Here is a 15,409-nt window from a genome sequence, read left to right as displayed (position 1 = left end):
AGTAATGGAAGAAATTATTCCTGTATATTTCAAGAGTTGTGGGATCCTTCCTCATGGAAGGTGACATATAATATTATTTATTATTATTGACCCTAAATATATATTGGCTAGGAAATTAGAATATATATCGGCCAATAGATTTTTTTTAAAAAGGAAGAAATAAGTCTATTTCAGGCTCTCTAATAAACAAGATGTATTTTATACCCATTTTATACCATTTTAGATGGTTTAAGGAAACATGAAAATTAAATATAAACATCAATATTCTAATAATATTAAACTAAGAAACAGGATGAAGCCTGACACTTCTTTCTTAACTAAGGTCACAGTGCCTTTAAGCTTTACATAATGCCATGGTTTAAGGAACGAGCATTGGCTTTAATTGAATTTCCTGGGTTTTGTCATTTTGCGAAGTGGTATGAAACACTGAAAACTCTGAAAATGAACCACCTATTGCTTTTCTGTTTCAGTGCCAGGACAATGATTCCACCAGGGGAATGTCTATATGCTGGGAGGAAAAGGAGGAAACCCGTTCAGAAACAGTTAAGTATCATATTCAACTATGCCTCCCTCTGCGTGGATATGCTACAAGGGAGATAAGCTGCAGGGAGTCCCTTCCTTCCACAATGCACCCACACAGGAGAGGCTTAATCTGTCTCCTCACAGTGGGAAGTACAAGCTTGGCAGGACGGCTAGTTTATCCACTAGTGCTGACTGGCCCCAGAAAGAGTGCTTCTGGGCAGAGCCTAGGGGAGGCCCTGACTCTTCCCCTTGCCCCTAAACCCCACCTAGACTGGCTCTGTGGGGGGAATGCCTTTGCATGTTTAAAGCTGTAACAAGAACTGCTCTCTACCACGTTCTCCCCAGTGCTAAGGAGGCATCATGCCTTTCAAAAGACTCAGTGTCTCCTGACACCAATGCCCTGGAAATGGCCTTCCTATCCTTCCCCTAACATGGCTCAGCCTTGTATGCGGCGTAACTGAACCAAAAATGTATTGAATATGAGTTTGAAAATTGAATTTATTATGAGTTAATTTAACTAAATGAAACATCTTTGATGATGCGCTGGAGAGGTTTTAGTTGGGGGCTGTAGGTGATGGCTAGTGGTGTTCTGTTATTTTCTTTTTTAGGCCTGTCCTGTAGTAGGTGGCTTCTGGGTACTCTTCTGGCTCTGTCAATCTGTTTTTTCACTTCAGCAGGTGGGTATTGTAGGTTTAAGAATGCTTGATAGAGATCTTGTAGGTGTTTATCTCTGTCCGAGGGATTGGAGCAAATACGGTTGTATCTTAGAGCTTGGCTGTAGACCGCTATACTTACTTACTTACATGCCTCCAGCTTCCATCCCGGACACACCACACGATCCACACCACTAGCCATCACCTACAGCCCCCAACTAAAACCTCTCCAGCGCATCATCAAAGATTTACAACCTATCCTTAAAGATGATCCCTCACTCTCACAGATCTTGGGAGACAGGCCAGTCCTTGCTTATAGACAGCCTCCCAACCTGAAGCAAATACTCACCAGCAACCGCACACCATACAACATAAACACTAACCCAGGAACCTATCCTTGCAATAAAGCCCGATGCCAGCTCTGTCCACATATCCATTCAAGTGACACCATCACAGGACCTAATCACATCAGACACACCATCAGGGGCTCGTACACCTGCACATCTACCAACGTGATATATGCCATCATGTGCCAGCAATGCCCCTCTGCCATGTACATTGGCCAAACCGGACAGTCTCTACGCAAAAGAATAAATGGACACAAATCTGACATCAGGAATCATAACATTCAAAAACCAGTGGGAGAACACTTCAACCTTCCTAACCACTCAGTGACAGACTTGAAGGTGGCAATTTTGCAACAAAAAAACTTCAAAAACAGACTCCAAAGAGAGACTGCTGAACTTGAATTAATATGCAAACTAGATACCATTAACTGTGGTCTAAATAAAGACTGGGAATGGTTGGGTCATTACACCAATTGAATCTATTTCCCTATGTTAAGTTCTCCTCACACCTTCTATGGGCCATCTTAATTATCACTTCAAAAAGTTTTTTTTCCTCCTGCTAACGATAGCTCATCTCAATTGATTAGACTCTGCCTGTTGGTATGCATACTTCCACCTTTTCATGTTCTCTGTATGTATAAATATCTCCTGTCTGTGTGTTCCATTCTATGCATCCGAAGAAGTGAGCTTTAGCTCACGAAAGCTCATGCTACAATAAATTTGTTAGTCTTTAAGGTGCCACAAGTACTCCTGTTTTTTTTGCGGATACAGACTAACACGGCTGCTACTCTGAAACCTGTGTATGTAAGCTTTAAGTTTGGCCCTCGTCCTATAAACATGAACTCAATGTGTCCACTTACGTACATGAAGTTAAATATGTGCATGACTGTTTGCATGGTCTGGGCCTTAGTGTTCAAGGAGGCAGAATTACAGTTGCTGTGGAAGCTTGTAACTTTGACTTTTGTGGTTCCATGGCTTCCCTAGAGATTTATGTGCTATCCAAAGGTACAGCTGTATGACTTACTTGGTTTCTCTAGAAGTGGATGTTCAGATAAGCGAGATAGCTAAGAATAGCACTCTGCTAACAGAGGGAGTAGATATTCTCAGGAATCTTGGTTGAAATCCTGGCTCCAAGTATCAGTGGCAAAGCCCCCATTGACTTCAGTGGGGCCAGGATTTTCCCCCTTGCAGGGTGGAAAGTGATTCTGCCTTGAAAATACATTTGCTATAGGATTTCAGTCCAGATACCTGTGCATGTGTTTTAGGCAGCCAGGGCAGCTGTAAGATGGATCCAGATACATGACTCTGGATAAAATATGGTGGAGTGTACACTTTTGAATTATTAGCTGCCCTACTGTAGGCAGCCCTCACTTTCCTGTGTGATGTTATTTATGATTTAATCAGGATCATTTTTCAGTTATGGCAGTGTCTGTCTCTTCCTCAAAGCTTGTCTGTCTGTGGGCCTGGTCACTGGTGTGTGAAGCCCTTCATGTGTTCTCTGCTATTCGGGAACATTCTCTGATATTAAAGACCTTGACTGAAAATGCTGTACTGGCACTTCCGGTGCCCAGAGCCTCTTTCAGGATCTGCTTCTTTCATTTCCTTCACACAGACAGAACTCCAGGACTCTCAGGCAGGAGAACAGGCAGCTCTTGTTCTGCCATGGGCTTTTCACATTCTCTTGGTCCTCTGTGTGAGGAATCAGGGTCTGCAGCAGAGCCAGTCTTCAGGCAACCTAATAAGCATGGCTGGCCTGTAATAGGTTGCAGCCCCATACTGGTTGGAAGAATCAGCAGATCAGCTCGTAAGCCCAGAAGTAGCTTGTTGTTTAGAGGCTGCTCAAAGCATTTGTGCTTGACTGTGATAGCTCCAGCCTTGCCTCACTGCAGGTAACCCAGTTCTGACACTCAGCTCTGATTCCTGACCTCTGACCCTTGGCTCTGGCTTTAGACTCCGGTTCTGAATGGGGGCTCTGACTGCAGCAGTGATCCATGGCTCTAATTCCTTGCTACTGACTCCTGTTCTACCCACTGGAGATTGCTCCTGCCCTGACACTAGGCATGACCGCCCACGTCCCAGTCACATGACACTGCTCTCCGGGGTGGAAGAAGTCATGGCTATGGGGCTAGAGGAGGCTCTGATTATAGGGTTTACTCCATCTGAAGTGGCATGGGCCTACAACAGGAAGCTAAAAGTCCTTCCAAATAAATAAATTAACAACAACAAAAAGAGAGATTATGGGGTCTTGGTGAGAAGTTTCCTTAGTTACTCACTTGAGTTTTAAAATGCCCAGGCAAGGTTTATTTCTTCTTTTACTCATTTCCGAAGACCTGCTCAAACTGTAGGTAATCTAGGAGATTCAGTTTCACATGGTGAGAGCCGAACAATAACTTAGTCCCTGCTAGAGAGGCACGATGGAGAAGATACTCATTATATATCCTAATTTCTAAGACTTCTTGCAGTTGTTGGCCTACATTGGACCTTAAACAAGTTGGTTTCTTCCTTCCTTCTTGTGCCCAGGATCCCTGCTGGGGGTGAGGAGGGGAGTATGGAGTTCTCCTGGATGCATATCTGCACAACCCCATCAATATGGCTCACATTCACCAATATGATGATAGTGGTAGCTGCTGCTTTCAGGCTGAAAGGTCTGACTGAGGTGCTTGCTTCTGCCACAAAGTGATACACAGATCAGTAGCTCGGGATTGCCAGGCCACAGAGGATACATTGTCACTGCCAAAAAAAGCTGTGTTCTTAATTCAGGTTACCTTCCTTGCATTAGCTAACTTGGATTAAAACAGCAGTGAAGACATGGCATCTCATCTTTTAACTCGGGTTATCAGCTCAAGTTAAAGCCCATAGTGAGCCTGGCGTGGAATTTGACCTGCTAACTTGAGTTAAAAGCTGAGTTGCTTTGTCTTGACTGCTATTTTAACAGGAGTTAGTTAGCTTTAGTTAAGAATACACCATTCATTTGCAGTGAAGACATGCTCAACATATTCCAGTCATTCCCTCACCCACACTAACCTCCTTTAATCACTGGCATGCCCCTAAACCAGGAGCTGCAAGGGAATTAGTACAGAGCCATGTGCACTGGGAAAATTCCTCCAGCTACTATTCTGCACCACTTACAGCCTCTGAATGCTGCTGAATTGGCAGAAAGGGGCTGTAGCAGAGGCCAGATCTGGCTTTCTGTAGGGTTTCTTAAGCTGGTGCTTGAAAAATTTACCTCTCCCATATTAGCCTTAGGAATAAGCCTATTAGTTAGGGCAAAAAGTATCTGTACTGCCACACCATACCAAAGCCACTCTCCCAGGTATTTAAAGGGATAAAGCAATTGTGTACTGCTTACAGTGCATTATATTTAACTGCAATGTTGTTAACCCTCTTTCCATGTAATATATTTTGAATATTATATAACCTATATCTCTTGTTTATTAGACTTTCTTTCCTCTCTGGCCTCACTTCATGGTTTCTTTTGTTTCATTTTTATAATAGAACATGATCTTGGCCTGTGTTGTTTTCAGTATGTTTTTTTTCTTTCTCCCTTCCACTTGTTCCCCCATTATATTTTCAAATTAGGTATGGCAGTTGGGCTTCCATCAACTTGCCAATGCAGGCCTTCGTGCTAAAACGGTTTGAGGTAGAGCTGGTCAGAAAATGGGGAAGAAGAGGGTGGGTGTTTCAATGAAAAATATTAGAGGAAACAGTTTTGTTTCATTTTTTGTCAATACTTTCCACAAATTTTTTTGACATTTTGTTGAAAATGGAAGACATTTTCAGTTGCTGAAAACCAAAAATGTATTTGGTTTGGGGGGTTTCAGTTTTCTGATGAAAAATGGAAAATATTCAAGGAAAACAGATGCTGTCTATGAAAATGTTTGTTTAGTGGAAACCCCAATTTTCCATTTGAGGACAAAAAGCTGATGAAAAATTTTGACCTGCCCCTGTTCTGTGTATTCTCTCTCCTGAATTGATTTCCCTCAGGGATTCATCTGATTTTTCATTAGGGGTAAGAACATCCCATTCTACTAGGCTGGGTAGGAGTCTGTAATCTATGAGAGGTTTCACAGCATCATTCTCTGGGAAGGCGAGAGGAGACAGATAGAATGAGTAGGATTTTTGGTGCCCCTACAAAAGAAACCAGTGGATCCCAGGGGATCTATAGAAGCTGGCTGCATGGAAGCCCTGTCTCTCTGCCTCCTGTCAGCTGATGATCCTAGAACTACCTCTTAAATCGGGGTACCACAGAATGGTTAATAGGTTAATGTGGCCTCCTATTGCATTAAATTAGGCAGAAATTTATCAAGGGGTTGGTTGGGGGGCAATCGGGAGCAGGTATAGACAACCCTCATGGGGAGGTTTGGAAGGGTCATGAGGTGCTGGAGGAACATGCTGAAGAATTGCACAATCTGGGGTCTGCTATGTTTCAGTCCCCTTCTCCCACTGAGGTAATGGAGACCATCTGTCCCTACATTTGCTGGGCCCCAGCTCTTCTATATCTGGTTCAGTTCTCCCTGCATATGTGCAAATCAGTCACAAACCCCAGCTGCTCTCCTGTTCCAGACAAACCCTGTTAAGGGTGGTCTACACTAAAGAAGTTTGGCATTTACAGCGCCAGTTCAAGCACCAGGAACCAAGTCTGGTCAAAAGTTTCCCATCAAAATGTTTTTTTAGCCAGAAAACTGGATTTTGATATAAAGGAATTTTTGTTGCACAGTGCCTGCTTTCTGTGGGAAATTCTAACTTTTCATTGAAAAATCAAAAAATTTTCAGCCCCAAGCCCAAAAGCTTTGGGCCAAAATGCAAAAACTTTTATTTGGAAATGCCATTGTGATGCTTCATGGGAGTTGTTTAAATCCCTCATACCCCTGTTCTCCTCTATGGGCCTGGCACCCCAGCCTTGAAACCTTGTAAAACACTTTGTGTCCCAACTCAAAAGTTCTTATAACATTTTACCGTCATTTAAAGTAACATCACAGTTGTCCTAGCTTGGCACAGAACTTACAGCTGCTCCAGCTCACATCAGTTCAGTCAGAATCATTTCAGTGCTAATATACACATGAACCTCAAAAGGGACAGCGGCTCTGGGTTTGTTAGTTTTCGTTTAGAAGGCCCTTTTTGGCTTAGCCCTGCCCTTCTTAGCATAATTTCTTATATGCTATCAAGCAGTTGACCCTCACCTTTGCTCTGCCAGTGATGCCATTTTGGCCCTTAATCCATTTTCCCTCAAACACCTTTGAGCTTTGTCCTATGCCACCCCTTACATTTGGGAAGGGTTGCCACTAAAAATCTGCAAAGCCACTATATTATCCTCTTTGAAATTCACCTCTGCCATGATGCCATGATACCTAAATAATGCCTAGTCATGGCTAGGCAGCTGCAAGTGCTGTTTAGTACACTAACCATAATTGTATAATAACTCTTACTCTGTGCTCTATTCATCAGATTGTTGTATTTAACTGGTGTCTCTTGTGTTCCCCATTTTTTAAAGACAGTACACCACATTAAAAGATTAGAGTGTTTTATTTAGCTCTTTAACTCTTTTTACAGCCTAGCACATTTTTTAAAATGTATTCACAAACTTTTTAAAATATCAACTCATCTAATGAAAAACAAAATACAGACAGAAGGGAGCTGTGCCTGGAATTGTGGGATAGATATCACACTCCACAGGCATAGCAACAGTTGGAGGAACTGACTTGTGTAGATACACTGCAGTGCAGGAGAGGATTTACCATGAAACAAACCGTGCTGTGGCACAGGGCCCCCAGTGACAGGGCCCCCCCAAAATGCAGGACAAATATCTGCCAACCTGCCTCTGAGTCCCAGCCAGCAGCGCAGCAGGGCTCAGGCAGGCAGGTTGCCTGCATGCCATGGCCAGTGGCCCCACACCACTTCCGGAAGTGGCTGGCTGCTGGCACATCTCTGTGCACCCCTGGCAGGCAGGGGAGGCGGCTCCGCACTGAGACCTGCTGCCCCCCTCCCCTCAAGGGGCACGCAGAGATGTGCCAGCAGCAGGGCTAAAGCAGCTCCCTGCCCGCTCTGCCTCCCTCCCTCTGTGCCACTTTGCTCCCAGAAGTAGCCGGCATGTTCCTGCAGCCCCTGGGGTGGGGGTGACCCCCTCCCTGAGCACTGACTCCCCAGCTCCCATTGGCCAGGAACTGCGGCCAATGGGAGCTGCAGGGGCAGTGCCTGCAGGCAGCAGCGCACGGAGACACCCTGCTCCCCCCCCGCTCCCCGCCATCTAGGAGCCACTGCCGGAGGGGGGGGGTGCCGGTCACTTTGAGAACCGCACCGCCAGAAGTAAGCGCTGCCCCCCTGGGCCCCTCCCGCACCCCAACCCTCTGCCCCAGCCCAGAGCCTGCACCCCACACCCAAACTTCCTTCCAGAGCCCACACACCTCACCCCTCCTCCCACACTGCAACTCCCTGCCCCAGCCCAGGGCCCACACCCAGCACCCAAACTTCCTCCCAGAGCCCACCCCCCGTACCCTCCCCTGCACCCCAATCCGCTGCCCCAGTCAAGGTACCTCATTTTATTTTCATTTACTTCCCATTACTTATAATATAGGAGGAGGATGAAGAAAAAAAGAATGAAAAAACGTGGGAAGATAGGAGAGAATGTTCTTTTTTTTTGACTGGATCCTAAGGGGGGCCTCCAAAATTGAAGCTGCGCATAGGGCCTCACTAACTCTAAATCCGCCAGTGCTGCAGTGGATTACACTAACTACAATGGATAGCATAGACACACTGAACCATTTGAGGAACAAATGGCTCCATTACTTGCTTACCACTTAACTTTGAAATAAGTGCAGACTTCTGGTGTACCAGTTCCCAAAATTGGGGTCCACAGAAAACTGGCTCATTACATGGTGCTGGCTCCTCTTTTTTCCCCACCAGCAGCATCTAAAGGTGTCCAGGATTTCTATTGCAAAGAAGAACCTGGAGGCTTTTATAAGCAGCCAGAAAGAAGGAGGTGTCAGCATAGCTTCCTTTATTAGAAGCTGCTACTACATAAGAAGTAGAGAGTAAAGAGGTAGGATAGTGAATGGGAAATTTGGTGATCTCTGAGGCAATCTCACAATTGTGATGTGGTCCATGCAATGGAGGAGTTCGCGAATCTCGTTCTAGTGCAGACCAACCCTTAAAATGTGCAGTAACTAGCACCTTGTCATCCACTTGCTGCTCAAAATACGGTATAGAATCTATGCCAGGGGTCAACAACCTTTCAGAAGTGGTGTGCCGAGTCTTCATTTATTCACCCTGATTTAAGGTTTCGTGTGCCAGTAATACATTTTAACATTTTTAGAAGGTCTCTTTCTCTAAGTCTATAATATATAACTAAACTATTGTTGTATGTAAAGTAAATAAGGTTTTTAAAATGTTTAAGAAGCTTCATTTAAAATTAAATTAAAATTAGAGCCCCGCGGACCAGTGGCCAGGACCCTGGCAGTGTGAGTGCCACTGAAAATCAGCTTGCGTGCTGCCTTTGGCACGCGTGCCATAGGTTGCCTACCCCTGATCTATACCAGTGGTCTCCAAAGTGGGGGTGTGCAAGAGGATCCTTCGGGGTGCGCGGCAGGAGGAGTGCTGTCAGAGCAGCGCCGCTTTTTTTTTTCCCTTCGACAGTTCCGCCAGGAGTCCGAGCGGCTTTTTTTTTTTTTTTTTGCTTCGGCTGGGAGCAGGAGGTGTGTGCTCAAAAAATTTTTACTGATGGGGTACGCAATCAAAAAAGTTTGGAGCAGGGCCGCCCAGAGGATTCAGGGGGTCTGGGGTAATTGCCACCGAAGACCCAGCACTTCAGCGGCGGGTCCCAAGGCGGAAGGACCCCCCGCCGTGGGTCTTCGGTGGGTCTTCGGGGCACTTCGGCAGCTGGTCCCGGAGCGGAAGGACCCCCCGCCGCCGAATTGCCTCTGAAGACCCAGAGTGGAAGAAGCTCTGGGGGCCCGGGCCCCGCAAGAGTTTTCCGGGGCCCCCGGAACGAGTGAAGGACCCCGCTCCAGGAGCCCTGAAAAACTCTCATGGGAGCCCCTGCGGGGCCCAGGGTCTGGGGCAAATTGCCCCACTTCCCCCCCCCCCCCCCGGGCGGCCCTGGTTTGGAGACCATACCATAGAATCCAGAACCTATCTGTTTGCTGTCTTCTGTTTATGGGTAGATAAGCTATATAGTTCATAGCACCCAAGACCTAATCTCCACTTAGATAAAACTCCCATTCATTTGGATTCACTCCCTTGCTGCCTCACTTCTTTAGATTCTCAGCAAGAGGCCATGTGGGGCTCTATCTTGCTTTCATTTTGTACATTTTCACTGGAACATCTAGAAATCACTTGGCTTCTTCCCTCACCTAGTTTTACTTATCACACTCATCACAATCCAAACACACAATCACCCAGTGTTTAATTTCTAATGACAAAGGTGCCGGGGCCAATGGTGGATTAGCCACTGGGCCGATGGAGTCCATGCCCAGGGGCCCCAGCCAACTGGGGGGCACCTGAAGGGGCCCAGAAAAAATCCACTACCAGGCAGTGAAAGCCTGGAGCCCCGTCCGCCTGGCAGACGGAGCAGGGGAAGTCCTCACACCCCGATCCCACTCTGCAGCAGCAACGCCAGGCAGGCGGGCAGGGCGAGGGAAGCCCCTCGCAGTGTCCCAGACCCCACTCACTGGCAGAAGCTGTGGGATGGGGGAAGCCCTTTCCCCAGTGGCCCCTACTCTGTTCCCATCCCTGCTGGAACCCACAGAATGGTGAAGCCCCCCGAACCCATGTTACCCGACCCCAACCCCGGCAGAAGCCGCCAGGTGGGGGAAGCCCCAGCACCCCCCCAACCCTGTCCCTGGCAGAAGCTGTGGGGCAGCAGGGGAAGCCCCCAGTGACTGACCTCACTCTCTGGCAAAAGCACCGGGTGGGGCAGGAGAAGCCCCAGCGCCCCAACCCTGCTCCCCCGCAGAAGAGCAGGGGATTGCGGGGAAGCCCCAACACCTGGACCCCTGCTGTGGCCGTGGGACTGGAGGAGCTCTCACTCCCTGCTGCAGCCCAGGGCCAAGGCCGGAGTGTAGCCGCAGTGTGTGCTGGGCAGAAAGTAACAAAGGGGTTGCAGAGCCACAGCGGGGGGCAGAATGTGGGGACCTTGGTAGAACTGGGGTGTCCCAGGGAAGGGGCAGAAAGGGGTGGAGCTGTGGACAGGGCCGCAGGCAGAAGGGGTGGAATGGGGGAGGGACCACAGGTGGAAGGGATGAAGAGGGGCCCCCCACTTGCTCTGGCCCAGGGTCCCAGGAAACCTTAATCTGCCTCTGGCCCGGGCTCAAGCAATTTTTTAACTCTCATAACTGATGCAGCAAGCCCAGAGGCGTTGGGGTTATGAACTGCAAAGCCCAGAGGTGCCGGGGCTCAGCCCTGGCAAGCCCTGGCGCAAATTAAGCATTACGGTTACCTCAGTCCACACCTCTCTGTCACTCTAGACTAACAGAGCAGCTATGATTTTAGAATAAGATCACATAATTTCTATTTCCAATGTGCTGTTCTTGACTACTTTTTACCCATTGCGCTCCAGTCAAATCAAGCACTCTTTTACTGGGACTCATTTTATTTCTTCCTCACTCCATTGCTGCCTTACTTCAGAGATCAAGATAGGGTAAGTGTCTACATTGTGGTCTTTGGTCTGTGATATAGGAATATTAGATGTAATATTTTCTAATTTTTTCACTGTTTCTCATTCCTTGGTGTCAGGGTGAGTATGACTAGCTCATACGTTAATATTGCCCGGTATCTACATCAGCTGCTTAAAAAGCATCTAACTTTGGGACAGGAGACAGAATGTTCCTCCCTCGTCATTAATGGCCTAATTTGTTAGATATTGTCTCTCTCTCTCTCTAAATGTAGATATTTACTAAGCACCAGTCACAGCTGTACTACTGCAAGTACTTGAAAGCAACTCCATTACCTGTTTCAGTTGCATTTATTTTTACCATTTCCTTTTTAACAGCCCCCCACCCCAACACACACAAAAAAACTGTGTTAAAAGAACATTATTAAGGATACAAAATCAACCATTCAAAAAATTAGGGAATGCCAGATTTAGAGCTGCCCATGCAACCTTAATTCAGCCCCTTTGTGTGTTCATTATGATAGTCTTTAATTACTTGATCCCTTACTGTTTTTTCCCACGGAACCCCTGACTTTTTCATTCTACAGGATGGATTTACAAGGGGGCAGAATTAAGAACTCTTGACTATGAAACTTAAATAATCTTCTTTTAACATAGTTGTGTGCAATTATTTATTCTTTTAAGAAAAGTATTATTTTCATTGGGGTGGTTTTGACTGGGCAGTTTTTTATATATTTGGGTTTTAATTTTTGTTTGAACATTTTAATTATTGTAAAGTGCCTTGTGTAAAAAGCATATTGTGGGCCCTGCTAGAGAGCCTGTGTGCTTCTGCAGCAGTGTATGGAGGCTGTAAAAGGCGAGAGAATTCCTCTGGGGAGGCACTGTGAACTGCTGCAAGATGCCCTGCAGTGTTCTCTGGCCACCTATGAGCCCTGGCATAGGTGCAGGTGGTCCTTCCATTCTGTCATGCTTTATTAAATATTACAGAGATTAAAATCTCCATAAAACTATCCTGTGGATATTGCAATGTCCAAAGAAAGGAGAAATTATGTTCTGAGGAGATAAGCCTGATTGTAATCCCTGCCACTGCTGATGCAGATTGCAAAGGTGCGAGTGAATGTCATTTGTAGGTACCTGAAGAGTTCTTGCTCTTGGCAACAGAATGACTCCTGGCCCTCCTGTGCTTGCCAATACAGAAATCTTTTCCTTAACCATCCTCTGCCCTCAGGATCCCTAGATGTTCTAGTACTTCCATGCTTTGAAATGTTCCTGGGTACACCCACTACATGAAGCAGAGTTTCCCTCTGCATCTCCGCTAACCCCACCCCCATCCCCCCACTGCGCACTACATGGATGACAAAGTATTTTCTGACATGCACTGGAAAGTGGGGATAGCACATCTTTTTCCCACCACTCCTGAGACAGGGTCATGGGGGTGAAAGACCTTGCCTCTTCACCTGTTCCCCATTCTTGGGAGGGTGATGGGGAGGCAACCTTTTCACCTCTTGATCTAGGTCATACCCCTTGAATAGAGATGAGGAAAAAAATGCTTTAGAGCAAGGAGGACCCAATCTTGCTCAGGGACAGCAACACATAAACAAGATGTGTGCATCACCAATGCTTCCCCCTTCCCACTGCCAAACCCTACTCCTACAAACCCCAGCTGCCCTCTGTCTGACAGACCCCTGAAACACACCATTGACAAGCCACTCAGTCCTGGGAAGGCGTTTTACAATTGGTGGGATCATGGCTTGTCAATGAAGATAGTTCAGTTTTAAAAACAAACAAGAAACAGATAGTGGCCCAAATTCTGCACTCGTATGTGGAAGTTCAGTAGAATCTGCCTGTATATGTCCACTTATTCTAAACAAATTAATGTGTAAAAATTGCAGCACTTTGTTTAGTTACTGAGACTGCCTTACACATTGGCAGAATTGTATCCCTAGCACTACATGTGTTTAAGGGGAATGTAACTTATACATCACCTCTAAATTTGGCCCTGTGATTAATCTAAGTTGGCATAACATACACAGTGAGGGGACTGGACTCAGTCCAGACTTCTTGGGTTTGCTTAGACTTGCCTCTGAATTTGGTCCTCAAATCCCCCACCCTCCATTCACCTTCTTGATACAGGCCGTCTGGCCTTTCAATCTGGCAAGGCAGGGTGTGCAGAGGTTGTATTATCTTCTAATGATAACATATTAATTGTAATATCTTTGCAGAAGTGAGAAGAGTTATGTTTGTAGCAAAGGGGGTTGTGCATGTTTACAGCCCTTATATGCAGGGTATGTGTGTGTACTTGGGGTCTGTATCCCAAATAAGGAAAGCATTAAAGGGTAGGAAACCTTTAGTTTTTGTTAGGAAAATGAATGTGAGTGTATCAGGAAATGTCAAGAATGGTATCAGAATCTTAACTGAGAATTTAATTACTTTTTATGTGTGTAACTTTAGCGCCCTCGTGGCCAAGATGGAGTCTGCTCTGCAGGCAGCTCTGGCCAAGAGAAGGCGCGTGCAGGAATTCAGCAGGATAAATCCCTTCCACCCCAGGGGCACCTGTTCCAAACCCCCCAGAGTGAACACACACACCCACAGGAAAAGTACAATGGCTGTAACAAAGGGAAGTATTTATTTACAGAGAGATGAGAGGAGAAATACAACAAGGGGAAATATAGGGGGAGCAGTAGAACAGGGCTGCATCCAATCCAAAACCCCACGAGCCCAATGGTAGCACAGTCTGGAAGGGCAGACACTGAGCAATGTGTCTGCACACGGAGTTCAGGAGGCCTGAGCAAAAGACGGTTACTCACCGTTGTAACTGTTGTTCTTTGAGATGTGTTGCTCCTATCCATTCCAGTTAGGTGTGCGCGCGCCGTGTGCACGGCTCGTCGGAAGATTTTTACCCTAGCAACACTCGGCGGGTCGGCTGGCACCCCCTGGAGTGGCGCCGCTATAGCGCTGGATATATACCCCAGCCGACCCGTCAGCTCCTCAGTTCCTTCTTGCCGGCTACTCCGACAGTGGGGAAGGAGGGCGGGTCTGGAATGGATAGGAGCAACACATCTCGAAGAACAACAGTTACAATGGTGAGTAACCGTCTTTTCTTCTTCGAGTGATTGCTCCTATGCATTCCAGTTAGGTGATTCCCAAGCCTTACCTAGGCGGTGGGGTCGGAGTGAGACGTGGCAGAGTGTAAGACAGCTGAGCCGAAGGCTGCATCGTCTCTAGATTGTTGCACCAACGCGTAGTGGGCAGCAAAGGTGTGGACCGAAGACCAGGTAGCCGCCCGACAGATGTCCTGGATGGGGACATGGGCCAGGAAGGCGGCGGAAGAGGCTTGCGCTCTCATAGAGTGAGCGGTGAGGCGGCTAGCTGGCACACGAGCAAGCTTGTAGCATGTCCGGATACATGATGTCACCCAGGAGGAGATCCTCTGAGAGAAGACCGGCTTGCCCTTCATGCGATCGGCAACCGCTACGAATAGCTGGGGCGAACGCCGGAAGGGTTTCGTTCGCTCTATGTAAAACGCGAGGGCCCTGCGGACGTCGAGGCTGTGAAGCTGTTGTTCACGACGTGAGGTGTGCGGCTTTGGGAAAAAAACCGGGAGGAAAATGTCCTGGTTCACATGGAAGGCCGACACCACCTTAGGGAGGAAGGCTGGGTGTGGCCGAAGCTGCACCTTGTCTCCATGGAAGATGGTATACAGTGGACCAGCCGTTAGGGCGTGAAGCTCGGAAACTCGTCTTGCTGAAGTTATAGCGACGAGAAAGGCCGTTTTCCATGACAAATAGAGAAGGGAACACGTGGCCAAGGGCTCAAAGGGGGCTCCCATAAGCTTGGCTAAAACTAAGTTCAAATCCCAGGAAGGTGTAGGACGCCGTATCGGCGGGTACAAGCGATCTAGTCCCTTAAGGAAGCGGGAAACCATCTGATTGGAAAAGATGGACCGTTCCCCTAGGCCAGGTCGAAAGGCGGAAATGGCCGCCAGGTGCACCTTCAAGGAGGAGACCGCGAGACCTTGCTCCTTGAGAGACCAGAGGTAGTCCAGGATCGTAGGAATAGGGACCACGAAAGGATTGAGACCCTTCTGATCGCACCAGAGTGCGAAACGCTTCCATTTCGCGAGGTAGGTCGACCGAGTGGAAGGCTTCCTGCTTTCCATCAGGACTTGCTGCACCGCTGCAGAACAGTCACGCTCCGCTCGGGTCAGCCACGTAGGAACCAAGCTGTAAGGTGGAGGGACTGCAGGTCCGGGTGGCGAAGCCTGCCGAAGTCCTGCGTTATGA

General features: G+C 47.3%; 1 protein-coding gene across 1 annotated transcript in view; it reads left to right on the top strand.

Moving 5' to 3' along the window:
- Positions 1-480: 480 nt before the first annotated feature.
- Positions 481-15,409, top strand: part of AHRR (aryl-hydrocarbon receptor repressor) — a 127,231-nt gene continuing 112,302 nt past the window's right edge. Inside the window, exon 1 of the mRNA XM_045003242.1 lies at positions 481-542. Within this exon, the coding sequence (XP_044859177.1) occupies positions 481-542 (62 nt within the window). The remainder of the gene's footprint in view (positions 543-15,409) is intronic.

This window comes from Mauremys mutica, chromosome 2 (genome assembly GCF_020497125.1).
Source record: "Mauremys mutica isolate MM-2020 ecotype Southern chromosome 2, ASM2049712v1, whole genome shotgun sequence".
Lineage (NCBI taxonomy): Eukaryota > Metazoa > Chordata > Testudines > Geoemydidae > Mauremys > Mauremys mutica.
The sequence above is the reverse complement of the archived record's forward strand: the minus strand, read 5'-3'. Positions and strand labels throughout refer to the sequence as shown.